The 27,657-nt window shown below is 57.1% G+C and overlaps 1 protein-coding gene and 1 long non-coding RNA gene across 4 annotated transcripts in view; one reads left to right on the top strand and one right to left on the bottom strand.

Moving 5' to 3' along the window:
• Window positions 1-15,684, bottom strand: part of LOC103225418 (uncharacterized) — a 29,495-nt gene extending 13,811 nt beyond the window's left edge. The window contains exon 1 of the long non-coding RNA XR_494463.3: window positions 15,579-15,684. This is a non-coding gene — a long non-coding RNA (uncharacterized lncRNA). The remainder of the gene's footprint in view (window positions 1-15,578) is intronic.
• Window positions 1,337-27,657, top strand: WNT4 (Wnt family member 4). 3 transcript variants are annotated; one of them, XM_007980117.3, is made up of 5 exons: window positions 1,337-1,502; window positions 15,575-15,810; window positions 23,578-23,667; window positions 23,759-23,901; window positions 24,586-27,657. In XM_007980117.3, the coding sequence occupies exons 1-5, from the start codon at window positions 1,426-1,428 to the stop codon at window positions 25,051-25,053; spliced, it is 1,014 nt and encodes a 337-aa protein (XP_007978308.1). In that variant the 5' UTR covers window positions 1,337-1,425; the 3' UTR covers window positions 25,054-27,657. The 3 variants fall into 3 exon arrangements, with proteins under 3 accessions (XP_007978308.1, XP_037857734.1, XP_007978307.1); XM_038001806.2 differs by having other exon boundaries at window positions 1,338-1,502; window positions 23,536-23,667; window positions 24,685-27,657; XM_007980116.3 differs by having other exon boundaries at window positions 1,340-1,502; window positions 23,536-23,667.

Below are 27,657 nucleotides of genomic sequence, written 5' to 3' on the forward strand. Positions count from 1 at the left end.
TCCTTGCCTCTGTTCCCAACCCCTAGGGAGGTGGGACAGGTCCCTCCCTTTCTGGACCTTAGTTTTACTGTTTAGGTAAGAGTCCCTCTAGCTCTGAGCAACTGGGGGATGCAGCCTGGAGGATGAGTAGCACACAGAATCAGATCAGTGACCTGAGAGGGTGTGGCCTGGATTTGGGCAGACAATTCTTAGGGGTTACAGTGGTGTGGAATTGAGCTCTCTGGACTAGCCAAGCACAGGCTGTTGCAGCCCATTCCGTTCCATTCATTTATTCCTTCCACAAACATGGCAGCCACCGCCCTGTGCCCGAAACCAGCAAGAGGCTGAATCCGCCTGGTATGGGAGGATAAATAGAACAAGCACATAGAAAACCAAATGCAAAGTAAGACTTGGTGAGTGGGCCAAGAGAGCTTGCCTAAACTCCTCCTGTCCTCCCAATCGCAGCGTCTTAAGCCCACTTCTCGGATGAGAAAACTGAGGCTCAGAGTCAAGACCCTGCTGCCTGGGGCGCGCCCAGATCTTGTGGCTAGCCAGACGCGAGGTTTCGGATTCCCACAGTCTCTGGCCACTGTCCCAAGCTGCCCAAAGCTGGGGAGGCCCCGTCCAGCTCCCGGAAAGCTGTAGGGAGGTGAGCGCCAGGGAGGTGCTGGGCCGCAGGACGCGGGGGCCAGGAGGCAGGGAGGGACGGGGCGGGGGGCGGCCGGGAGACATCCAGCGCCCAGATGTGCAGCCCCAGGCACCCGGAGCGCCAGCGCCTGGGTGCGCGCAAGTGGCAGCCGCGCTCCGGTGGGTCTGTCGCGGTGGGACCGGGGTCTGGGCTCCCAGGCGCCGGCGGGGGGCGGTGGGAGGTTTGGGGGGCAGTGAGGGCCGCGCTGCAGTGCCCGCAGCGGCGGGTTGGGGGAGCTGTGCCCGCCTGTCCCCGAGGCCCGGGCGGCGGCCGGGCAGCTGGGTCGCCGCGCCTCTAGCCCGGCCGGGCTCGGCGGCGCGCAGCCAGGCGTGCCTGGAGCGGGCTCGGGCCCCAAGTCCTCCGGAGCGCCCAGCCGGGGAGGCCCCCGGAGCAGCCCAGTCCCGCGGGCTAGGGCGGCAGCCGCAAGCCGCTCCGGCCCGCCCCCGGGGGGGTGTCCCGGGCCGCTGGGCCCGCCCAGGTAACCCCATCCTCGGCCCGCCCCCGACCCGCCCCCCCGGCCGCCCGCCCGCCCGCCTCCGCCGCCGCCGCCGCCGCCGCATCCCGGCTCTGGGGCGGCGCTGACAGTCTGGTCCGCGCCGGGCAGCGGGCGCAGCAGCGGGCAGGCTGCCGGCAGGCACACGGAGGCAGAGCCCCGCCGCGCGCGCCCCGGCCCGCCCGCGGGCGCCCACCTGCCGCCCCGACGGGAGGCCCCCCGCGGCCGCAGCCGCTGTCCCGGGCCGGGCGCCCGCGGCGGCACCATGAGTCCCCGCTCGTGCCTGCGATCGCTGCGCCTCCTCGTCTTCGCCGTCTTCTCAGCCGCCGCGAGCAACTGGCTGTAAGTCGGGCCGGGGCCGGGCGGGGCGGGGCGGGGCGGGGCAGGCCCCGGGGGCAGCGGCCGGTGCCAGGCGGCGCGGGGCAGCGGGCGCGGGGCAGCCCGGCAGGTGTCTCGACCGCGGGACCGGAGGCTCGCTCGCTCAGCTGCCGCCGCCACTGCCCGAAAGTCCCTCTGCACACCCGGGGTCCCCTCTTGCCCGGGTCCGGCTCCCTGCTCAGAGGCGTCAGGGGTGGCGGCGGCAGCGTCCGCACCGGTAGGCGGCTCGGGGCGCTCGAGGGCGACAGGGGTGCGAGCGCGGGGCGGTGGCCCGGAAGGGGCGCCGGGCGCGGGGTGCAGTCCAGCCGGGCTGACAGGTCGCCGAGGAAGCCCATTGCAGGGAAGGGCTCTGGGACATAATAGCAGGTTAATCCCGAGAAGTCCGGAGCGAGCTCCCCGCGCCGAGCTGCGCCGCGCTGCGGGCTGGGCTGGAGGCGTGCAGGGACCTGTTTCTGCTTGGGGGGCGGGAGCCGGAGATAGAAGGAAGGGACCAGGACGCCTGGTCTCCCAGGGCCCGGGGCTGGCTCCGGCGCTGGCCGGGCCTTGGTTTTTCCCTGGGGCAGGAAGAAACTCCGTCCAGACTTTAAAGAAGACAACGGCCCCCCACCTTCCCGTGTCTAGCCTAAGGAGGAAGGGGTGGTAACCGCTGGTGACCTGTCTGTTTCTCCTTGACTGGGTTTGCGCTCAGGGCGCTCCCTGGGTAGGGGCGGAAGGTTTGCTGCGAGGAGGGAGACTAAAGGGATGAGCTCCAGCGAGTGGGTGGACAGGGAGCAAGAGGACCTGCACTCCTTTCATCCCCTCTCAAGGACGGTTCCCCATGCCCCGCACTTAACCCTGGCCCCAATTCCTCCTGCCCAGAGCTCTGCCACCATCCGCTGCGGGCAGCCAGTGGGGAGCCAAGCTCCAATATTGATCTGAAAAGCATGGGGTGGGAAGGGGGATCGCCAACAGTGTAGCTGGGGTTTCCATGGAGACAGGGAGAGAGGAAAAAATTCTCTCTGCATCAAGACCAAAGAACAAATATCTCTCATGAAATTGCCCCGAGTGTCCAATGGCTGTTGCTATGAGGTCATTGTGGCCAACCAGAGCCCTCCAGGCTGGAAGGAGTGTGTTCGTTGGGGTCAGAGCCACCCAGGGCTTGGGGGACAGAGGTGATGTAGAATTCTCCCAGCTGTTCCGAGAGCAAACGACTCCAAGGCAGCCCGAAGTGGCTGCGGAGCTTTTGTTTTTCTTGGAGCCTTAATTTGATTAACACTTCAGGAGCAGTGGCAGAGTGTACAGAAAGCAGGGCACTACCACCTTCTCCCACTGCCCCCCTGCAGGCCACCCCCTGAATGGAGCCTGGGTCGCAGAGCTGGGGAGGGAGCTGATTTGGACTTGGAGGACCCTGGGTGTCCCTGGAGCTGGTTCTTGAATGCATGGGTTCAGAGCCCGCGTCTCCAAAACAGATCTGAGCATCAGGAGGAGCAAGAACTGGGTCTCACCTGCCCAGCACCGCCAAAGCCACAAAAAACAAAGAATAAAAAGTGGCAGTCCAAGCGTCTGGCCCAGGCCTGCATGGAAGACAGCTACATCTGCAGTGGGAAGTCCTTCAGGAGCATCTCATCTTTGACTCATTTTACAGATGAGGAAACTGAGGCCTAGGGAGGGGAAGCTACCTGCCCAAATTCAGAGCTGAGAACTGAACCCAGGTGTTCTGACTCCCAGGCGGTGACCCTATACCCCCTTCCCTGAAGCTGTCCCAAAGTGGAGCCAGCATGGCCCGGTGGCATCACCACTCACCTTCACCCATGTCCACCCCCAAAATCCCAGCCGGGAAGGCAACCTCGGCTTTGGATCATGCAAACTATGGGGAATTCCAACAACTCAGTTCTCCTGCCTGTGCCGTTGGGGGTGGGGTGAGGAGGGGCGGCCTAGGAGAAGAGAGGTTGGCAAACCTGTTCTCTGCAACGGTGATGGTTCAGGTTGCCACGAAGCAGGTCTCTGGATGACCCAGCTCACTCCTGCTCCACCCCCGGCTTCAAGCCAAGGGTCTCTCTGCTCTGCCCAAGGCAAGAGGAACAACAGGCTTCCCAGGACCCTCCCAAACCAGAGAGGGTATGAAGAAGACACTGGGCACATACCAAGGTTGGGTCCAATATTTATCAACTTCTATCGAACCATCAGCTGGCCAGGAATGGCAGCTCTGGGGGACATGGATGTCACAGCCTGGCCTCCCACAAGCCCGGAGTCTAGGTAGAAAGACATGATAAAACCACGACTGAGTGGAACGGGGCGCATGCTCTATGGCTGTGAGAGAAAAGAGCTGAGTGCGAGCCCGAGCAGGCACAGAGGGAGACTTGGTCTGAAGACTGTAGGATCATAACAATAATAATTATTATGATGACTCCCACAGCATTATCTAAATCCCAACGTTTCCATCCCATTACAGACGAGAAGATTGGGGATTGCAGAGGTAACTGCCCAAGTCACCCAGCTGGTAAACGCCAGAGGTGTCTGACTGAAAAGCTGCCTCTAGAAGGAAAAGCTCTGGGCAGGCAGGTGTCCATGCAGGCATGGTGGCTGGCACTGTGTCTTCTCAAGTGTGAAGTATGAGGAGGCCTGGCCCTGAGAGGATAGCTGACAGCACCTGCCGAGGAGCAAGGTCTAGGTTCCACTCGCCTCCCAATACCCTGGAGTCAGGCTTCAGTCCAGGGTGGGTCTGCTGGCCAGTGGCGAGAGCCAGGGCTATCTGTTGTCTCAGAAGGGCGGGTGGCCTGGTGGGGAGGCCAGGTGTCCCGCCGCGTGCAGCTCTTGGGCAGAATGGAGCCTGGAGCTGGGAGGGCAGCCTGAGGCCTGGGCAGGCCCAGAGAAGCTGGGAGCTGTTGATTAGACTCTCTTGTCTGGCACCGGAGGAGCCGGCTGACAGCTTGTGATGGCTCGCACCACTGAGGGAGGGCCGGATGGATGAAGAGTCCCTGGGGGAAGGCTGGGACTCTGCCCTTAAGGAGGCTGCCCTGACACAGACCTGAGCTCAGAAATGTTTCTGAATGTCCCCTCTTCCCTGCACTGAGGCTGTACTGGGAGTCAGGACACCTGGGTTCCAGTCCCAGCTCTGGGCCACATACTGGGTGGCCCCTTCCTCCCTCGGGGCCACAGTCCTCAGCAGATCGTTCTGAACCCCAGATGGAAGTGCTGGGGAGGGTTAGGGAATAAATAAGCTAAGGTCTGAGGATTGTGGATTTCTCAGAGGAGGGTAGTGGGGCTCTAGCAGAATCCCAGGGGTGAGGGGAGGGAGCCCATGCTGCACTCAGAGGCAGGCCAGCGGCATGGCCAAGAAGTGGGTCTTTGAGATCCAACTGAGCTCAGCTCATTGTGCCCAGCTGAGTGACCTTGGACAGGTTACTTAACCTCTCTGAGCCTCGGGTTTCTCATCTGTAAAATGGAGCCCATTGATGCAAATGGTGCACAATGGTGGTTGGCAAGAAAGAGTGAACCCATGCATGTGGCGAACTGGTAAGGGGCCAGGCACGCTGATGGAAATGGCAGCCATGGCAGCTGCCGGAAGCAAGGGCTGCTGTCAGGGAGCTACAGGGCCGCGTCCCTATTGATAAGGGTGGTGGAGAAAATGGGCCTTCAGGTTGCTGCTCCCAAGCCCTGTTTATCCCAGTCTGTCCCACCCAGATCCACTGATTTAACACAGGTAGGATCTTAGGCTGCAACCCCCTTGCTCAACAAGGGCCCCCGCAGGAGCCTCCCAGAGTCAGGAAGACCTAGCCTGGCTCACAAGCCAATCATGTCGGACAGAGGAATTGCTGCTGGGAGCACCTTTCAGTGCCCTGGGGGCAGTGAAGGACGCATCATGCTTTCCACTGGCTTTGAGTCCCCACTGGTGTGCAACTTCGGGCCAAGCTCCCCTGAGCCTGCTTGCCCAGGGGCCGGGGGTGCAGTTTATATCTCCCTTGGCCTTTGGTGGAGTGAAGCCCAACACTCTGGGCACAACTCCCTGGGGCAGGGATGGGGCAGAGCCAGCCCAAATGTGCAGTGCCAGTCACGCAGGTAACGATGTGGCCCACCTCCTCCAGGAAGTGTCCCCCTGATTCCCAGCTTTTAAAGATCCCTCTCTCCCCTTAAATAGTCAAAAACCCGTCTCCTTAGAGCTCCTCCATGGCTCTGGGCAGTGAATTACAATCACAAACACCCTCCCAGTACTATACAGCTCACACCAGGATTTCTCAACCTCCATATCACTGATATTTGGGACTGGACACGTCTTCTGTGTGGGTCTTTTCTGTGCATTGTGGGATATTTAGCAGCATCCCTGACCTTTACCGTCTAGATAGCCAGTAGCATCCTCCCAGGTGACAACATAAAATGTCTGCAGACTTTGCCAAATGTCCTCTGGGGGCGCAAAATCATTCCCCCAAGAATCGGTGGTTTACAAAGACCTTTCACAACCATTACCCTGTTTGAACCACACACCCTCCCCTCCATGCCTCACCACAACAACTTTCAGAGGAGAGAAGTGTAGATTACTTTCAGCCCTACTTCAGAGCCCCAGACGTGCGATGACTTTCCCAAGGTCATTCTGCAAATCAGAAGCAGGACTGGAACTGCTCTCCCATGTCCAGATTTTACAGCTTTCATCCCCCGCCTATAGAACCATTTCGTATTATATATAACTCTAGTCTAATCGTGTGGTTTCTTTACTGCTTCTACAAGGTTATAAACATCTGGAGACCGCGGCTGTGGCATAAACACCTCTGAATATCTCACAGTGCCTGGCACGTGCCTGCCGGGTACTAGGTGCTCAGCCAATCTTTGATGGATGAATGAAAGGCGGGCTTGTTCAGAGGGTTCTCAGCTGTTGTCCAATGGTAGCCCCTCTTCAAAGGCCTGCAGTAGGAGGAAGGCTCTGCTCCACTGCCCTGAGGCTCAGGTGATACTAAAAGGCACAGAGGTGGGTGGCAGGAAGTGTGACTGTTGCCCCCCAGATCTGCTGCTCTGCCCCTCACTCCTGGGCTGGAACAGACCCTGAGAGCCAGGCTGAGTGTTTCTCCGCCAGCACTGCAGCGCCCCAAGACCAGGCTGTGCCCGAGGGGGTGGCTCAGGCAGCAGTCACGACCCAGCTGTCTGCTATAGTTTGACTTTCTTCCCTCAACCCTGGATTAGCAATTGAGCAACGCAGCAAGCATCTGACAAGACAGTGCTCCCCAAACCTGTTGAAACTCGCTCAACTCAGGCCCTGTGGGTACACTCGGAAAGCTGAGCATTTGCACAAGCCTCCTCCTCTTGTTGCTGCCTCTGGGAAGAGGGGCTTGGGCTGAGCCGGTGGGGTGCAGATTGGCCAGGGAGCCATGGGTGGGGTGACAGCTGCCTGCCGTGGGCCCTCCCGTCACCCCTCCACTGCATGGAGCAGGCGCAGCTGCAGGCAGAGCTGCGACCCCAGGGTTGCTCTCCAGATTTCCACAGGAGTTGCCAGGTTTTATCTCTGAGTCCTGAACTGCATCTTCTGTGATCCAGCCAAACTCGGGACGGCTCGCTCCCTGCCGTGACCCCACCAGCTCCCCCCACCCATGTCCTGGCAAACTGAAACCAAACTGTGTTCTGAAAGTTCCCTGCCAAGTCAGACCCCGAAGAGGAGGGGACCTGGTCTGAGGAGAGAGCGGGAGGGAGGTGGGAGGAGGAAGGGATGCGTCCTCCAGGGGAGAGGAGCCTCGGACAGCTCATATGTATCTTCGGGGAGGCCCATGAGAACAGTGGGAAAGCTGACGGGCCTGAGGGCCCTTCCCTGCAATGACTCTGAATGGTCCCTTCAGACCCTATTTCTCAATCTGTTCACACACAAGCCCTGAAATCCCAGGACTGGGCCCCAGAGACCCTTCCCCAAGTGCTGGAGACAGCAGTAGCCCCTTCTGGGTCAGGTGCCCAGCTGTTCCGGCAACCCAAGCTTCGAGGCATGAGAGTGAGGGGGTTCTTGGGGACTCTCAGCTCAACCCCTTTGGGGAGCCTTCCTGCCAGGGAGGGCCTGGGATGCCCCCATGCAAACATGTCGAGCGCTTCCCCACATCAGGCCCTGTGCTGGGCACTGAGGGCCATACAGCAAGGCGGTGATAGAACCAGGACTCCATCCCAGGTCTCCCAGAGCTGTCCCTGCAGCCGCTGGCAGCTGCGCTGCAGCCCCGTACGCCTAGCCAGTTATTATCTGCTGGGGAGATGAGCCCCACCCTGGTGGGGGCAGGAGTGGGGGTTCAGCCACAGGCTTTCCCAGGACTGGACCTTTGGAAGGTATCCCCCAAGGCTGAGGAACTCGCTAGAAACCGGGAGCCTCACTCCAGGCCAGCACTGGCTCTGGACAGTTCGACTGGGGTTTCACCTGGTCTCCTCTTTCCCCACCCCCAGGTTCCCTCAGCCCACCAGGGAGGACAGTTCAATGGGTCAGTGGCCACAGGACATGAAAGGTTATGGGGACACAGGTTGGGTGGGTCTAGCAAAGGAAGAGCTCTCTGCCGGCAAGTCGGGGGACAAGGTGAGGTCAGATCAGCCTTAAATTTGACACCTACTCCCCCCAACAACACACCTGCCTCAGGCAGAGAAGGCAAGTTCTCACCTGGCAGAGCTCTGGGGCCATCCAGGCTCAGGTCCAACTGTCTACTTTGTGGCCCTGAGGCAGCCACCAGCTCCCTGGGAACACATACAGTGAGATGGGAAATGGGGTGGGGGGCTCCCAAACAGGAAGTGGGGGACACAGATCCCTCAAACAGGAAGTGGGGGACACAGAGCCCTCAGGAGTGAAATGCAGGGGGCTGGGGTGCCAGGATACTGGAAGTAATGAGAATTGGGAAACTAAGAGTCAGAAAATGAGGGCACTGAGGCTTCCAAGGATAGGAGATGGGAGCAAGGGGTCCCAGGAGCCAGGAAAGAGGGAAAGGGGCCCGAAGGTGCAGAGTGGTGTGCACTGGCAGTGGAGGCCTGGGTTCCAGGGGAGGCCGTTCTCTCTCTCCACCTGAGGAAATGCACCTGAGGCCAAGAGGACTCGGCCTGGGCCTTGACAGACCTAGGACCATGCTAAGGCTGAGGGGTGAAGGCAGCACCCACTGCCCTGCAAACCACCATGAGTGTCTCCAAAGCCTGCCCTTCCAGGGGTTTTGGACCAGTGGCAGCAGCTCTTCTGTGGCCCCAACAGCTACAGAGACCACAGGCCTCCACACTGTCCAGGCAGCCCCATAACCACCCAGACATCTGTCCCCACACCCCTTACTCCTGAACACAGCCCAGACACCTCGCTGTAGTTCAGAAAAGACATGGGGCTCTAGAAAGACCCATCAAGGGAAGAATCAGGCCTCCTCCCTCAGGTCACTGTCTGTTGACTGCCAAACTTCATGCCTCAGTACCCTGGGTCATCTTTGGCTTAGGAGCCAGAGTGACCTGTTTTCAAATCCTGACCTTCCACTGCAGGCCGCATGGCCTCAAACATATGCTTCTCTGAGCTTCAGTTTCCTCATCTGCAAAACAGAGGGGAAGACACCTGCGTAGCCAGCCCTGTGCTATTGCACTAAGGACATACTGAGGCATGTGACTATTGATGGCAGAACATAAATGAAGGTCCCATGCATCTACTATGTTATGTCCACAAATGGTTTCCAAGTCCCCTGGACACGCCTGAGCTTGTCCTGCACACCACTGTCCCTGCCCTCACCCCAGTGTCCCAGCTCTTGATGTCCCAGCAGCACCATCCCCTCCACCCATCTCTCACACTCCCCAGCCTCACAGGGTCTGACTGACGGTCGCCAGGAAACACATTCTCAGACTCTGCAGACTTCGTCTGGAGACTCTGTCAAAAGCCTGCCATTGAGATGGCTGCTGAGGTCATCCACTGTACCCTGGGGGAGCGTGTCCCACCTCTCAGGCATGATCAGCTGAAAAAAAGACCAGGAACCCAGGCCTAAGAGGGCCAAGAGAGTCAAGCAAAGAAAACACACAAATGAGCGGAAGCCAGCAGGGGTCTGGTCTGGGGTGCAGCAGAGGGGCGACCAGAGGAACTGGGAGAGGTAGTGGGAGGGGTGGTGATGGCACTGATGGCAGTGAGCATCTTGATGATGCTGCTAGAACAATGTTGCAGCAGGGATGAGCATCTCCTGCACACACATTTCATTCATTTAGGCCTCCTGCCTGCAGGAATCCCAGCCTTCCCACTTCACAGATGAACACACTGAGGCTCAGAGGTGTTCACTAACTTGCCTCAAGCAACACAAAGATGAGATTTGGACCCAGGAGTTCCTGGTCCGTGTCCTTACTGCACTGCCTGCCATGCCAAAGGACAAGGGTCTCCAAGGCTAAGGCACTGTCAGGGGGAGGACAGCAGGATATCAAGACTATGGTTATAGAAACATTCAAAGATGTAAAAGTGAGTGGGGGGTATGGTTAGCATCTTGGGAAACCAGGCACCATCCCCTTAAGAACACAGTCCTGGATGGGGACTGTGGTCACTTTTGTCCCCACTGGCTCACATCCCCCAAGGCGGCTCTGTTCAGCAGCCACTCCATTTTCTTCCGGCTCCCCCTCCCACCCCCTTGGTCTCCTTCCTCCCTGGTATCACAGGCACTACCGCTCCTGAGGAGGCTCTAAATGTGGCCCAGGCAGGCAGGGAGGCCAAAGGGAGGGGGCAGAGAGGCCTGCGCCGGCGTCCCAGCCCCCACCTGGACACCCGCAGGGCCGGGACCCACGACACTGGTCTGCTTGGCCTCCCAAACGCTCCAGCTATTTCCCGTCCCCTCTCCTCTTGACTCACAGCGTAAGAGCCGGGAGGAGTCGCAGAGGTGCAGATTTTCCTCCAGGAATTTGTATATTTTTTTTAAAAAGCAAGCAAACCTGGAAAAGCTTGGGACAAGCCCAGCTAATTTTAGTTTCTAATGAAAACAGCAGGTGGCCGAGAGGATCTGATCTCCCTGGCAGGGCAAGGGCCCTCCAGCCTTGCAGGCTGTAGGCACGGGCCGGGCTCAGGGAGGGCCTCCTGGGAGGAGCCTGCAGGACCTGCAGCCTCCCGTTGGAGAAGATCAGGGCATGAGCTGGCTGGTAGCGGCAGCAGGGGCGGCCTGGGCTGGCAGGGTAACCTGATCAACGGCATGGCCATGGCTAGAGTCCTGGGTGGCCGGGGCAGCAGGTGGCAAATTGCTAAGCCTGTACTCCACGGTGGCAGGAAGGAACCTAAATTGGGGTAATGCAGCCAGGACAGGAGAAGTCTCAGGGATGGCCAACGCCCTGCACAGCCTGGCCCAGCCCGCCCATCATGCCCTGGCTCTCTGTCACCCCTAGAAAGGGCTGGTGCACTCCATGTTTGAGCCTGGTCCAACTCCAGGGTCAGCGGATGGCACACGTGTCTCTGAGGTTGAACCACCCCAGGGCGCTGGAAGGGGATTCCTGAGGTGTCCAGGACGAATCAGGCCTCACCCTAACGGGTGTCCAGGCCCTCAGCAGATCAAAAGACCACAGCAGCCCCCACATTCCTCCCTCATCCTTATCTTCCCCGTCCTGAGCACTCTGCCAGGAGGCAAGCAGAGGGAACCCCGTCAGGACAGAGCCCTATATCCCTGCTGCAGGCATTTATTAAACACCTTCTATGCACTGTGCTCTGTATGAGGCACCAAGGGCGGTATTAGCCCTCTCAGCAGGTAAATGGGGCATATCCACAGCCAGGTACAGAGGAAACAGAATTGAGAGTTAGGGCTGGGTTTGCACTACAGCTCGCTGCTCTAGCTGTGGGACTTTGTGCAAGTTGCTTTGTCTCTGTAGCCTCAGTTTGCTCATCTGTAAAATGGGGCCAGATGCTAGCTAGATACTGAAACAAGCAAGCAGAAACATTGTGGATGAGAGCCTGTAATGCCTGGGGTTCTCACTCTCTAGAGCCGGTGCCCAGTTCCATTTCCAGCCCTGGCACCCAGCCCTGCCCGGGCGAGACCCTGTGGTCTGGGGGAACAGGGGTGGGGGTGGGGCTGGGCCTCGTGTGTATGGAAGGGGACAGCTGCTGTGCCAGATGAAGGCAGGGGCTGGGGGTGGGCACTGGTGCCAACGGAAGAGGTTGCTCAGCTCCTTCCTGGAAGCTGGCCCAGTGACTCACGGCCACGGCAGCCCAGCAGCTCACCCTAAGCCCCTGCGACTGTCATTCAGCCCTTGCTGCCTTCTGAGCCTGGGTGGGGGGATGCAGGTGGCTCCCCTGGTCCATCTCACTACTTATTCAATGGCAGAGACACATCTATCAGCCTGGCACGGGGCCAGTAGGCCCCTGAAGCCCAGCCACTCCCCACCCTGCCAGTAGAAGGAGGCCCACCTACTCTGACAGTGGGAAAGGCCATATGGACCCACCAGTTTACTGTACCCATGAGGAGACAGGCTCCAAGTGTGGCAGGGACTTGCCCAAGGTCATGGTGGGTCAGAGGCTGCCCGCCCACCACCACCTCGCCCAGAGAACCCGTGCCCTTGGGTGCCTCCCTTGACCAGAGGCCAGGGCCCAGCACAGCCAGACGCAGCCTCCTTGGCTGCATGCTGTGGGAGCAGAGGCTGACTTGGGAATGGGCCAGCTCTGTGCCCCCACATGACAGAGCAAACAGGGTCCCCACCCTTTGCCAAGAGGCCAAGCCTGGGTCTGAGCAGGAAAGGATCCAACGTCAGGCTCAATTCCTTGTGCCCCCACCTAGGGACACCTGTGGCCTCCTGAACGTGGACCTGGCCCACCGCCAGTAGCCGGGCTCTTGGCGCCCCCTGCAGGCCAAGAGCAACAGGTGGGACTAGCTCCACAGGCGACCCCTTGACTGGGCAGAGGCGGGAGAGCACCCAGGCAGGGCTGAGGAGCCCTTCCCCTTCCAAATACAGCCTCTGCTGCGTCTCAGCCCCCTTCCTGCCCTTGTCTTCCCTCCAAGGGGCTCTGAGCTCCTGCCTGGGCCTTGTCAGGATACCACCAGTCTGTGCATCCTCTGGGAACCACCAAGTAGAGAGGAAGGAGGGGTGGGGAGGCCCCTGGGAGACCAGGAATGCGGGGGGTGGGGAGGGGAGGCTGGCCATCCTTGGCCTGATACCACCTACTTCGCACTTGCCCCGTGCTGTGTACTTGCCCCCACAATTACCTGGCATCTAGGATGTACCCAGCTGACAGCCAGGTGCATCACACAGCAAATCACCGGCATTCCTCTCGGCAGCCCTCTGGGTGAGAACCGTTATCTCCATTTACAGATAAGGAAAACCAGGCTCAGGTCCACAGCCACGGGAAAAGGAAACATCCTGGGGATCAATGCCACAGTGAGGAGGGCAGTGGCATCCCTGAGTCAGAGCTCCCTATGGCTGAGAAGGAAACATCACCCATACTTACACAGACTGCTCTCGGGGCCAGCGCCTACCTAGCCTCCCAGCTGTATCTAAGGCACATTAAATTAACCTCAGATGCCCACCAAACCCTGCTGGGACTGGGACTCAGGCACGTCCACTTTCAACAAACCCTGCACACATTTCTGATGCACAGCCAGATTCAAGAACCGTCACTTGGTCCAACTCACATACTTGACAAATAAAATTTAGCTGCCACCTGCAAACCTCCAGGGATAGGGAGACAGCCCCCCAACTGCACCCTGGCTAGCATCTTTGGGTTGAATAAACCCAGCTCCCAGCAGCTTCTGGCCACAGTGTCAATTCTAGTCTTTGAGCCGCACAGAGAATATTGTCTCTGCCCAAGGCTGTGAAGCCAGGCAAACGCCAGGTTCAAGTCCTGCTCAACCTCACCGGCTGTATGGCCCTGCACATGAGGTAAATTACTTAAAATGTCTGTGCCTCAGTTTCCTCTTCTTTCAAGTGGGAGTTGGTTGGCTGAGAGGATTAAATGCAATAAAGTAAAGTACTTAGCCCAGTCCCAAGTTCCATAGAAGTTAGCTCTTCTTATCTTTAGAAAGAATTCCCGTAAATAGGACTTTCTGTTTGCTTTTCTATTTGGTCACCATTCATTCATTCCCTCATTCAACAAATGAATGGTGACTTCCTGCCTCATTGCCTCAGGCCAGTGTCAGGCCATCTCTCACACACAGATCCCTCTTGCTCCAGGCAGCAGTTCCTCCATTCAGACAGAACCAGTGGTCCCTTCTCTTATTACAGATGAGGAAACTGAGGCCCAGAGAGCAGTGACCTTCCCTTTATCCTTCTTCAAACAAGAAATTTGCGCATCTCCCTTTATAAGATGCAACAGCTTCTTCACTGTCACCTCCAGAAAATCCCCAACCCTTAGGATACTCAGTGTGTGCTGGGCAAGCCCCTGCAGGAGGCCTGGCTCGCTGCAGAGTCTGGGGCAGCAGGAAACTCCAATCTGTGTGGCTGAGGCTGAAGGCAGAGCCAGGCCCGGAACCTCCTTCTGGCATGGGAAGGCCCCCCCCTCCATCTCTGGGGCCTCAGTGTGTCCACCTGTAAAACGAGGGGTCTGGGCCAGATACCTTGTTGGGGAACATTGCTTAGGTGTGATTCTCTGCACTCTTGCTCCTCCAAGAACCTGGAAGGCAGCCCTGCCCTGGGAGGTGATCAGACGCATCTCCCACTCACCAGATGGGAAAGGGGGTCTTCCAGAGTCACCACTCAGCTCTCCTCTCCAGAGGCTGCCTCTTGTCCACCTACTATGTGCACTTGCGCTGGGCCAGAGACACTCAGGGGAAGGGTAGGGCAGGCTGAGGGGCAATGCTTAGAGCACAAGCCTCTGGGGTGTCCAGACCCAAGCTCTAATTCAGGTCTGCCCTTAGAGCTGGGTGACCTTGAGCCAGTCGCTCCACCTCTCTGAACCAGACCTGACACTTAATAAGTGCTCAGTTAATGCTCGTTTCCCTTCCCTCAAGAGCGGTTCAGCTTCTCCCTCACAGGGCCCTTCCCCAGCTCTGCTCCAATCCCAGTGAGCACTTTGATGTCTTGCTTCAGGTCTCTTTGCCTCCTGACCCAGATCACAGAGTGTCTGTCCTTAGATGAGTTAGGGCCTCCCAGGCCCCTTCAATGCCACGAAGGAGGACAGGCAGGAGAAAGACCTATAGGTGTGAAGGGATTGGAAGTTGAGCTCTGGCACTTGCTATCTGTGTCATCTTGGACCTGTCACCCTCTTAGCCTTCATTTTAGAATCCATAAAACGGGCATAATCACTTCATAGATTTGGGGTGAGGATGCAACAGGGTGAAGTGCAGCCATGGTGCACGGCACCCAGTCGGTGACCTGTAACTGTGGTGCTCTCTCTCGTCCTCCACTGAAATGGAAACACTCACAGGCCCCCCTCCCGCATGGGCCTGGTCCCGGAGCACCTTCACAGAACTCCTCTCATTGAGATCATGATCCTCGCAATAACCCTCTGAGGAGCAGCCATCATTGCTCCATCTCCATAGAAACTCAAGGGGCAGAGGAGAGAGCATGCTGCACTTGGCTTTTGAACCCTCCATACAGCCGCCCACTCTCGCCACCACCACCCATATCCTGACCATCCCTAGACCTCTAGCCCGTCACTGCCCTCATTGTCCCACCTCCAAAGAGTGGCAACAATGCCACTGGTCTCCATCTGGTGGTCCTAGGATGTGGCTGGCAGTGAGGAACTTGGTCTTGTGGCCAGAAGGTGGGCCAAGGATCACTGGGGTTCCTGCCTAGGGCAGGGAAAGAGAGACCCTGGGCAGACAGCGGCTCCAGCCTCCTCGCTAGAGGGCATCTCGGCAAGGAATAATGGGATCCCATAGCCAGGTCTGGGGTGATGTCCTGGCACAGACAGTGGCACGGGGGCCGCCGGGGCAGGGAGGGCTCGATCAGCTTCCCTCCCACTGCTGCTGCCTGCTTTGCCTAACTTGAGATAGAGGCCTTTTGTGGAAGACAGCATTTCCACTCCCTTGGTGCCCCTAGAGCTGGGCAAGAGGACCTGTAACCGAATCAAGAGAGAAGTCAGCAGCCAGGCCCAATCACTGGGACGAGTCAGTTCCCAGAGACCCAGGCTGGAGCGCAGGCCTGGTCCTGGGCCGGGAAAGATGAGGAGGTGGGCTCTGCATCACATGCCACCCTCTCCCCAGGTACCTGGCCAAGCTGTCGTCAGTGGGGAGCATCTCAGAGGAGGAGACGTGTGAGAAACTCAAGGGCCTGATCCAGAGGCAGGTGCAGATGTGCAAGCGGAACCTGGAAGTCATGGACTCGGTGCGTCGCGGTGCCCAACTGGCCATTGAGGAGTGCCAGTACCAGTTCCGGAACCGGCGCTGGAACTGCTCCACACTCGACTCCCTGCCCGTCTTCGGCAAGGTGGTGACGCAAGGTGAGGGGAGGGCATGCAGGGCTGCAGGGGAGCCTGCGGTGCCAGGGCGTGGGCCCAGCAGGAAATGAGATGCTTGTGAGCAACGGGGCTATTCCAGGTCATTTCTAAAGTAAAACCAACACAGGGCCCAAGTGAGGGCATAAAGGATGCAGAGCGTTGGGGGCCCAGGACAGGAGGATGATCCAGGTGGGAGGCACATGTGGGATGGGGGCCATCAGAAGAGATGGCAGCTCTGTGCTGGGGCAGCACTGAGAAGCACACCGTGTTTCCAGTGATGACCTCCTGGAAGTGTAAGCAGGTAATGAAGGAAGAAACTGAGGCTCGGGCAGGGAACAGCACTGACTTGCCCAAGGTTCCTCAGAGGGAGAGGAGCATCAGGGCTCAGACGTGAGGCTCTGGATCCCTGGCCCGCTGCTCTTCCCACCCCAGCACTTGGCTTCCAGTACCTGGGCCCATCCCATTCCTTGGTACACCTGACCAACCCTATTGTGCACCTCCAGCACGGCCAGCCCTGAGATACAGGGATGTGCAGAAACAGAGGCACATGGAGGTTAAGTAACTTGCCCAAGGTCACAGAACTAGAAAGTGGCAGAGCCAGGACTCAACCCCAGGCAGTCCCGCTTCCAGGTCTGTGGTCTTACCCTCAACGAGGAAACGCTGTGATCAAGGGGCCAGGGGAGACTGGGAGCACAGGGTGGACACCACCCCTGGCTGGGGCTGGGATGCTCAGGGAAGGCTTTTCCGAGGAGACTGGCCCTCAGCTGAGACCAGAAATGTGAGATGGCATTAAGCCAAAGACAGGGGGGCCAGGGCATAGAGAACGGTCTATGGAACTGGAAGTCTCCTCCGGAGGTCGCCAGCCAAGCTCCTGCCCTCGAGGAAATACTCTAAACTATGGGCCCCTTTTTCTACTTCCTGGGCATGAAACTGACACTTCCGAGTCACTAACCATCGACAGGGCCCTTTGACTTGCTCAGGCAGCAGGAAGGGGTTGCCTGGGCCAACCCTTCTCCTGGCACCTGTGGTCCTGGACGGCCGGGGCTGCTGGGCTTGTGGCAAACCATTTGGATGTTGCTGGAAACCAACTGTGATAGAAATCTGGAAGCTGTTCTCCTAAGAGCTGGCAGGGGCCAAAAAGGCATGATCTCGCTTGGCATTGCTGAACATCACTGCTCTGGAAAAGCAACAGAGACCCAGTGAGCCTAGCCTGGCAGTGGAGGATCTCCCAGGATGACAGTGCTGCCTCCAGGCGGGCAGGGCTGCCTGGTCGATGGGGCCCCAGAACCAGCCTCAAACAGCAGCTCATGAGCCTGGGAAGCCCTTGGACAGAGTAGGTGTGTCTTGGACAGATTGGTGGATAGACTGGCAGCGTTTCATATGGCAGGCTGTCACCCTCTCCCACTCCTCCCTTTGCACATGCAACATCCTCTACCCCAAACACCCAAGCCCCCTTCTTGAGGGCTCAGCAGTTCCCTCCTCCACAACACCTTCTCAGCTCTTCCCTCTGGGCTCCAAAGCTCTTTGTTCTTCCTGTGGGATTATTTTGAATCATAATTTCAAACTTACAGAAGAATTGCAAAAGTAGGACAAGGAACTCCTATATCCTCTTCACTTGATTCACCAACCGCTTACACTTTCACCCATTTGCTTTGTTATTCTCTCTTTCTATATATACACACACCTTTTTATCTACACCATTTGTGTTCACGCTGCTTCTAGCACACCTTTTAGACTGAAATGCGTATCTCCTCACCCGACTCCACTCCCCCATCACTAGGACTCTGACCCTTCCAAGGCAAGGGTCATGGCTCATTGACCTGTTTCTTGGCACATGGCAAAGCCTGGCATGGAGGAGAGTTAGTGGATGTCATCTAATGACAGAAAGCAGGTCGGGGGTGAGGAATCAAAGGGGCAAGGAAGGGGGTAGCCTGGGCCAATGCTGGCCTGAAGTCATCGTGGGTACTCGGGACCCTGTGAGAAGCCCTCCTTACCTTTGGGGGAGGAACCAAGGGGGTACCCAGCACCGGCTCAGCAAGTTCTGAGGGACGCTGAGATTCCTACTAGGCCTGGGTGGTACCTGCTCTGGACTAAAGTCTGAGTGGTAGAGTCGAATGTCCAGCCCCCTTTGGAGAGGGACATGTCAAGGTGCTGAGACTAGGCCAGTCACACCTGGCAGGTACTAGTCGCACTTGGAGAAGGAGGCTGAGCTCTGCCCACTCATCAGACTCCTCCTTTTTGCATTTGTGGTTTTCTTCCCTAGTAAAATTCCTCTTGGAAACTTCTTAATTTGTCTCCAATGACTAAGAGGAAAAGGGGCTTGTCCCTCCTGAGGTCCGAGAGCGAAGCACTGCTCTCAGAAGGTCCAGGGACTGGCTGGTGAGGCAGATGGAGGAAGGGTGAGGCCGAGGATGGCCTGGGACAAGTGCCTGCGCTCCCCTGAGCATCTGTGTCCTTGCCTGGCAACAAGGCCACACGCAGGCCTACCTCATGAGGCTGTCACGAAGATACAGTGGCCTCACGCATGGGAAGCACTTCGTGTAGATACACCTCCCATCACCAGCTCCTGTCATCTACAGCAGCCCGTGTAAGCGGGCCTCACTCACATGCCCAGCTTTCAGGACCGGGGGCATGGCCAGAGCCTGCATACATGAGCCACCTGGCTAGGTCATGGCGTCAGACGTGGAAGACAAAGCTAGCAGGCCAGACCAGACCCACCCCGGGGTCTGAGAGGAGAGAAGGAGCCCCCATTTGTTGAGAGCCTGTGGTGTGCTATTGCATCAGGTCATTCTCGTGACACTCTGAGTTTATAGTGCTGTTCTCCCACATCACAGGTGAGAAAGGAAACTTGGCAAGCAGAGGGCGGTAACACCCCCAGCCCTGGGCCTGCCAACTCTTGGCTGGGAGATTCTGGGCAAGGTCTGTGCCCTCTCTAAATCCCAGTGTCCTCCTTGACCACCCCAGGACCAGCCTCCTAGGATTCCCGTGAGGATCAGAGAGATGATGCCTAGGAAGGGCTAACTGACCCCCACATGGCTCAGGGGTGGGGGGCTCTCCCACTGCCAGCACTGCCCCAGGTCTCACAGCCTCCCCTGCTCCTGGCCTGGAGGCAAGATGGACAGTGAAATAATCATGAACAATGAAGGTGGTGTGTAATTTGGGGCAAAACTGTGTGTTCTAGGCTGAACATCTACCAAAAATTTGGTAATGTAGCTGGCATAGCTGGGAGGGCGGGGATTGGTGGTTCTTGGCTGAGCAGGTATTCAGGGCTAGATGAGGGATGGCCTCTGTGTTTTAGTCACTACTTAATCCCAAGCCCTAGAACAGGACTTGCACATAATAGGTAACCAACAAATATTAAAATATTAAATGAGCAGGACCTGCATATAATAGGTAACTGATAAATATTGAATGAATTGTTAAATACTAAACTGATAAATATCAAATAAACCAATAAATATCGAATGAACCAACGGGTGTGAGGGTGGCAGGGAGGCCATAGCACCAGGCAAAGGTGTGCCTGGGCAGGGTGGGAGAGGCAGGAAAGGCAGTAAAAACTCCCCTTCTCCTGCTGTCCTCCATTTGTAGACAGCACTGGGCCTCCTTTGCCTCTACCGTGTCTTATTCTACGACCTTGAGCAAATCCCTATCCTGAGATGAGGGACTTGATTAATTCTAAGGCCCCCTCAGGGTCTGACTGCTGTGGCTGGGAGGCCATGTGGTGCCCTGGCCATAGCAAAGTGAGGGTCCAAACCCAGGCCTGTCTGTCCATTCCCCATGTCTAAACCATCTAGGACACCTTCCTGACTGTGGCACCACCTGGACCTAAGAAGTAAATGCTCTGTGGTCTTGGGTGTCCCTCACTAGAACCTGTGCTGTCACCTTTGTCCTCAATATTGGCATCACACTGGACCCAATGATGGGGAGAACATTTTTTTTCTCCTGGGTTACCTCTGTGACCCAGCCTTTTGATGCTATAAGTTACAGAAGATCTGGGGAGGAGATACCCCCGAGACATTCCCACACTGGGAAAGCCTTGAGGCTGCAGTGGCCAGACACACACAAGACAATTAGAAGATAAAGCTTGGGACATCCTGATTCTGACCACATGGGGCAGGGAGGCAAAGAGGTGCAAAGTCTGGCCTGCCGGGGTGGCATTATTATCCCTATGTTAGAGTTGAGAACACTCAACTCAAGAAGGCTCAGAAAGAAAGGTCACACTGCTAGTGAGAATGCAATACAACTTTGGCTCTGAAACCTTCGCTCTTTCCCTGATCCTGTATTGTCTCTTACATCTAAAGGGGCTTCCTGGAGCTGGTTTCAAGAAAAGGTGGGTTTTTGCACATCCAAGAGAGTAAAGGAATCTGGAAAGGCAGACTGGGCAGGGATAGAGGTTGGAGAACGGGGGATAAGGTTATCCTGGGAGACAGTGCCTATCCTGCCCCACCTCCCCAAGACTCCAGCTGGGCCTCACCTCTACCAAGATACCTGCCCTGGCACCCAGGGGATCAGCAAGCCTATGGCTTCATTGCCAGTCCAACTCAGCCTTAGCCAGTTCTCCAAACACTCCTAACTACTTCCTTCTCCCGTATCTGGGAAAGACTTCACAAGTGATATGCTCTGAAGGGCACAGGCCTTGAGTCTGACAAGCCTTGGTTCCAATCCCCACTTGGCCATTTACTGCCTGAGGGAGCCAGGGCAAGACACCAAGCCTCTCACCTTTTCTTCTATAGAGCAGAGCTGTAGAGAGCTCATTGCTAAGGCTGTCATGAGCCTTAGACAGCACATAGCAGGCCCTCAGAAAGAGTGGCTGTTAGTGGATTTACAGGTTAACTGAATTCCCAGCCCCAAGCAGCCTTAGCACCTTGGGAAAGGTGGCATTGAGGCTGGACCCAGAGGACACGCAGTATTTAGACCTGTGACATCAGGGGCCAGGGGTGCTCTGGGAAGAAGACACAGCAGGAAGAAATGAGCTGGGTGTGGGAAGGGGCAAATGGCTGTATGAAAACGGAAGTCACCATAGAGTTCTGCCTTACCCTGGCCCCTGGCCCAGGAAAGGACAAGGCAAGGATTGCCTTCCTCCCTCGAAAAGTCCCTGGCCAGGGAGCAGGATCTGCCACTTTGCTAGGGAAGCTCTGCTGCTACCCACCCAGGTGGACCACAGTTCTTTCTCTATGTCTGAGTGGCCCCTGGGGAGAGTGCTCTGCCAGGTCCTCCTCAAGCGAGCAGGGCTCCAGCCTGGGCACCTGGGCAGAGGTGAGGAACTGGGAAGGGCCACCACCCTGGAGTCCAAGGGCTGGAAGCCAGAACCAGGTAGAGAAGGCTGGAGGAGCTGCCATCAGCTTTAGGGGCACAGATGCTTGCCTACATCTTCCAGGCTTTCTGGGGCCTGCTGTGCTGAGCCCAGAGGCCAGCTGCTCACCGTCCCCCAGTAAAGAACCCACAGAGGGAACTGGGCTTGTCCTACAGCATGTGAAGTTTAGGGTGGACCTAAGGAAGCCCTTCTTGGCTCCATATGTGGGAGGTGGAATCAACTGCATGTGTATTCCCAGGGGCTCAGGGCCTCTGGGAGGCAGAATAATGTCAAGTTTGAAAGCTCTGGAGTCTGGCTGCCTGGGTTCAAATTCTAACTCCACCACTTCCTGGCTGGGTATTGTTGGACAAGTTGCTTTACCACTCAGTGCCTCAGTTTCTCCATCTGTCAAAGATGAATGAAAAGTATCTACTTCATAGGGTTGTTGGGACAAGTATATAACACATGTGAAGTGCTTAGACAGAGCCCAGCACATGGTAAACTGTCTCTAAGCTTTAGGTTGTTAATCTTCCTTCCAGAATCTCTTCCTTCAGGCCCAGTCCTGAGATGAGAAAACAGTGTTCTTGTTCCCAAAGCCAGGGCAAAAGGAACCTGGAGTCTCAGTGGATGAATGTTGGTTTGGAGAATGAGGCAGAGGTCTCTCTGAGCAACCTCCCTGGGGGCCCTGCACCCCAGGGACCCCCAGTACACAGGGGAGATCAGCCTGGGGCTGGGGTTGGGCTGGGGTGGCCTGGGAGCGGAGACCAGCAGAGGAGGAAGGACCATGTGAGGCCAGGCTGAGGTGACCCGCCAGCCCCGTCTCGTCAGCCAGCCCCGTCTCCTGCTTTGACTTCCCTTCCCCCTTGGTCTTTGGGGCAAAGATTTGTGCTGGTTCAGGCCTGGAAATACCAGAAATACCAGAAACTGAAGTCGTCTCTCTTTGGGCGGCCACAGCATAAAACCAACCAACATGATCCTGCTATTAACCTCGATTAACTTGGAGAAGACTCTGTCTCAGGCTGTCGAGGCTCCATTGCTCCAGCCAAGCCCCCCAGTGCTGGCCCAAAATGGCCAAGCCAGGGTGGAGAGTGGGCAGTGGAGAGTGGGTGGTGGGCACTATCGCCAGCTGAAGGGCCGAACCAAGAACAGGGCGTCCTGAGTGGTCGGGGACTGAGATGCCTCCCACCCCAGTGCTCGGCCTCTACAGCCTCTGTCCACAGACAGGGGCACAGAGAAGGTGATTGTTTCCATCTGACCACGGTGCCTGCTCCCTGGGGCAGCCGAGAGCACAGGCCTGGGTGTCACAGAGGTAACTGCCAACCATGGGGCCAAAGCCTGCCCCCTCCACTCCTGTGGACACAGACACTCCGACAAGAGACAGAAGGACAGTCACAGCATACAGAGGCCCTCCTCACAGGGCCCAGGAGGGGAGCATGGTCTGCTGTCTGGTCACACACCCAGCCGGCCATGCATACTCCAGCTCGCACACTGCCCCCCACCTCCAGAAAGAGAGTCCACAACAGCTACACCCCCAAGGCACAGTTCTTAGGAGGATAAAAACATCCATTCAGGCAGGGGACGAGGGCCGAGGGCCGGCACCAAAATAGAATCACTGAGAAGTCATGCGGCAGAGGCGGTCAGACGTGTGCTTGAGTCTTGGTTCCGTGGCTCTCTGGCTGGGTGACTGGGACCAAATCCCTTCCCCGGCTGATCCTCCATTTCTCCATCTATAAAATGGGGGACAATGAAGCCCCCAGTGGTGGAGGGCTTATGCGTAATAGGTATCTCCTAATTAGCCACAATAGGGGTTAGGGGTTACGTAGAAGCTGCTGTTATTACGGTTTACTCTAAGGAAGCAAGACATTTTCAAAAACAGGCCGAGTCTCAGAGGAAGGGGCAAGATCATAAGGTAGGGTGACTCCAGTGGGGCCAGCTGGGGAACAGGCCAGAAAAGGAAGCCAGACCTTTTCTCCTTCCAGGCCTTCTTCCTACCTGCAGCCTTGGCAAGCCGGTTCACCTCTCCCAGCCTGTCTGGTCTTCCATAAACCTTCACAAACCTTCTGGGGAGGGAGTGAGAACAGCTTCCCACAGGAGCTGGGAACATAGGCTCTGAAGCCAGACTGTCTGCTGGCTCAGTGACCTCGGAAAAGCCCCCAAGACTCTGTTTAAATGGAGATGGTAACAGTCCTTGCCTTCTGGGGTGGTTGTGAGGATGACAGGATCTGCCTGTGTGAAGAGCCCTAAGCCATGCTCTGGTAAAGAAAACAGATTCAGTTATTGGTGTGATAAGAACAAGCACCTTCCTGATTTCTGCCTGTCTTGCTCCCTTCTGGCCTCCAGCAAGCAGGAGGCCCCATATGCCCCTCCCCCTCTACAAAGGAGGGTGCAGGGAGGAGCCCTGGGACCCAGCCCTGCCCTCCGTCTGCCTCCCACAGGGACTCGGGAGGCGGCCTTCGTGTACGCCATCTCTTCGGCAGGTGTGGCCTTTGCAGTGACGCGGGCGTGCAGCAGTGGGGAGCTGGAGAAGTGTGGCTGTGACCGGACGGTGCACGGGGTCAGCCCACAGGGTAGGTGCAGGAGGTGGTCAGAGTGGGAGGGCAGGGGGCATGACCTTGGCCCTCACTCACCACAGCCCTCTCTGTGCCCACCACACCCCAGGCTTCCAGTGGTCAGGATGCTCTGACAACATCGCCTACGGTGTGGCCTTCTCACAGTCGTTTGTGGATGTGCGGGAGAGAAGCAAGGGGGCCTCGTCCAGCAGAGCCCTCATGAACCTCCACAACAATGAGGCCGGCAGGAAGGTAGTATGGTGCTACCAAAAGCGGGGTAGGGATAGCGTGCACAGGGCCTCACATACTCTCCCACCCACATGGCCACTCAGAAAACATTTGTGCAGGCTCTCACCAGCACCTGGCACCTTCTGTAGGTCCGTGGGGTTCAAGACAGGCCAGGTGGGGGTGCAGACAGGTGGGCAGGTGTTACAGACAGGGTAAGTGGCCCCCTCCATACATATGGCCCCCCACACACATACATACATGTGTGTCCATCCCTGTCTCTCATATACATTGACTCCCCAAAAGAGCAGCAGAGCTAGGATGTAAACCTTTCTCCCCATCACCATGAAGATCGTGTGCCTGTAACGCCACCTGCCTTCTGGATGCCTACTCCCCAAGGTTCCTACAGAAGTTAAATGCAACAGTGTTCTCCCTACCCAGCACCTGTCACTCACTGTTGATAGGACACCACCCTTAGTGCTTCTCTTTCATCAACTCCCAATGCCCCAAGTGCAGGGACAGTACCTTGTTCACCTGTCACAACACTGCTTAGCAGCCCAGTACCGCATAATTCGTAAGAGGAGGTACAACAGCAAATCTGACTGCAGCGTCGGCCCCAGGGCACCAACACTCCGCTGTCAGCCTCCAGGGCCCCTCCCCGCCTCCCCTTGCCATCTCCTGATGGCCCCTCTCCCCTACCCTCTCCCACAGGCCATCCTGACACACATGCGGGTGGAATGCAAGTGCCACGGGGTGTCAGGCTCCTGTGAGGTAAAGACGTGCTGGCGAGCCGTGCCGCCCTTCCGCCAGGTGGGTCACGCACTGAAGGAGAAGTTTGATGGTGCCACTGAGGTGGAGCCACGCCGCGTGGGCTCCTCCAGGGCACTGGTGCCACGCAATGCACAGTTCAAGCCACACACAGATGAGGACCTGGTGTACTTGGAGCCCAGCCCCGACTTCTGCGAGCAGGACATGCGCAGCGGCGTGCTGGGCACGAGGGGCCGCACATGCAACAAGACGTCCAAGGCCATCGATGGCTGTGAGCTGCTGTGCTGTGGCCGCGGCTTCCACACGGCGCAGGTGGAGCTGGCTGAACGCTGCAGCTGCAAATTCCACTGGTGCTGCTTCGTCAAGTGCCGGCAGTGCCAGCGGCTTGTGGAGTTGCACACGTGCCGATGACCGCCTGCCTAGCCCTGCGCCAGCAACCACCTAGTGGCCCAGGGAAGGCCGATAATTTAAACAGTCTCCCACCACCTACCCCAAGAGATACTGGTTGTATTTTTTGTTTTGGTTTGGTTTTTGGGTCCTCATGTTATTTATTGCCGAAACCAGGCAGGCAACCCCAAGGGCACCAACCAGGGCCTCCCCAAAGCCTGGGCCTTTGTGGCTGCCACTGACCAAAGGGACCTTGCTCGTGCCTCTGGCTGCCCATATGTGGCTGCCACTGACCACTCAGTTGTTATCTGTGTCCATTTTTCTACTTGCAGACTTAAGGTGGAGTAACAAGGAGTATTACCACCACATGGCTACTGATCGTGTCATCGGGAAAGAGGGGGCCTTATGGCAGGGAAAATAGGTACCGTCTTGATGGAAGTCACACCCTCTGGAAAAAAGAACTCTCAACTCTCCAGCACACATACACATGGACTCCTGGCAGCTTGCGCCTAGAAGCCATGTCTCTCAAATGCCCTGAGAAAGGGAACAAGCAGATACCAGGTCAAGGGCAGGAGGTTCATTTCAGCCCTCACATGGACAGCTAGAGGTTCAATCTCTGTGGGTCCTTCCAGGCAAGAGGAGGGAGGTGAGAGCAAGAGAAGGCTGAAGTTCCACCCTAGAGCCCAGCCTGCCCCCTGGGCGGAGGAAACGTAACCACTCCCCAGACCCACCTAAGCAGGCATATAGGCTGCCATCCTGGACCAGGGATCCTGGATGTGCTTTTGCAGTCATGCCCCTGAGTCAGCTTTCACAGTGCTGTTCCTCCATGAAACTGAAAAAGGAAACCACACACACACACACACGCACACACGCACATGTGCAAGAGAGAGGGAGGAAAGGGCTGTGCAATAAAGTCCTCTGCCATTATCTTACTCAACACAATTTATTGAGCAAATACGACGTGTTCTAGGCCCTGTACAGACCATCTCACTTGATGGCCTCAACAGTCCTGGGAAGCAGACAAAACAGGAATGCTAATGCCCATCTGACAGCAGAGAGGGCAATGCTCACCAGACCTCACAGCAAGCTTGATGGAGAGGTAGGGCCAGAAGAGTCCTCCAGCCAAGCCTCTTCCTTGGTTCTTGTACCCTAAGGCACATAAACTGCAGGTCTTCTTGGGTCTGAGCCTGGGGCAGGGAGTTCTGGCTGGAGGAAAAGGGGCAGGGAAGCAGCAGGAGTCAAAGATCACAGGCTGAGCTGGAGTCCACATGGTTCCTGAGGGCAGAACAGGCTCTGAGGAAAGACGTGAACAGCTAGAAGGTTGACAGTGAGGTCTCAGCAGTGTGGCGCACCCATCCCCAGCATATCTGGGTCCCTGGGGTCCCAGGTACCATGGTTACTGCAAGATTTCCCAAGAGACAGCACCAGCAACCTGGGCCTGACCCTGTGCAACCGCCAAACCAAACCATCAGGAGCCCCGCCCAGGCTTGTGAGCAGGACATGCACAAAGCAAGACCTTGCCCCTGACCCAACTGCTTCTCAGACGGGCTTCCAATCACCAGAGGAAGTTGCTGTCAGCCCAGTTTCCAGACTGCCCCCACATTGGGGCTCTAAGTTTCAGGTCTGAGATCTTATGCTCTGTGATCCCCCATTTGGGGTTCCCAGACTCCAAGCTCCTGACTCCTGTATTCAGTGGCTGAATTCAACATCCGAGATTTGGAATATGGGCTCCAGCCTGCAGAAACTCCTCTCCAGGCATTATGGTTTGTGCCTCCTAGTGTTGGCTCCCTCATGAAAAGAGGGTCAACACCCTTGGCCCCCAGCCAAGATCTCTGCTCAGTGTCCACACAAGGAGGAAGCCAAAACTAAGTGAGGTGCTGGAGCCACATTCAAACGTGGGGATAATCTTGGAGCAGGCCAGCTCTGATGTGGATGAAAGCTGAGCCAACTGTCGCCACAGCTGCCCAGCTGGGTCCACTGCTCCTCTGGCTGGCTGTTCAGCTGTCCACTAAGCCCAAGAAAAATACTATCCCTCAATAGCAGAGGCCAGACCCAGTGAGAGGGAACAGTGAGGACCCCTCCCCTCCCAGAGACAAGAGCTGAGCCACTCTCCCCATGCAGAGAACAGTGGGTCCAGGTTGGATGCTGGTATGATGGGAACTGCCCTTTTCACCTGCCAGGGAGTTCCTAAAGCTGATCTTCCTGGGGTTCTGAAGGTTGCAACCTAGGTTAATCAGACCAGATTCTAGGAACCACTACCCAGGCCGACCACCACCAGTGCTGCAGAGGTCAAAGAAATCCACAGTCACAGGAAAAGGAGCTTCTTTGGACATGCCCAGCTCCAAACTGTCCTGGGGGAACTGGCACAGCCCTTACATAGCCCACCCCGTCTTGGCCTCACTGTGGCCTGGAAATTGGCCAGAAGGTCCACATCCTGCCCAAACCACTCTCCTCTCATCCCAAGGCAAAGGTGATGCCCTGAGGCCTAGGGCTGGATAAACCCCAGCTCTGGATGCTGCTAACCCACTCTGCTGCCCCACCCCATCCTCCAATTTTTATACTAGGCTCTTTGCCATTGTGACGTCCCCATGACATAGTCTGATGCACGATAAAACAATTATTTCTTTA

Source organism: Chlorocebus sabaeus, chromosome 20 (genome assembly GCF_047675955.1).
Source record: "Chlorocebus sabaeus isolate Y175 chromosome 20, mChlSab1.0.hap1, whole genome shotgun sequence".
Taxonomy (NCBI): domain Eukaryota; kingdom Metazoa; phylum Chordata; class Mammalia; order Primates; family Cercopithecidae; genus Chlorocebus; species Chlorocebus sabaeus.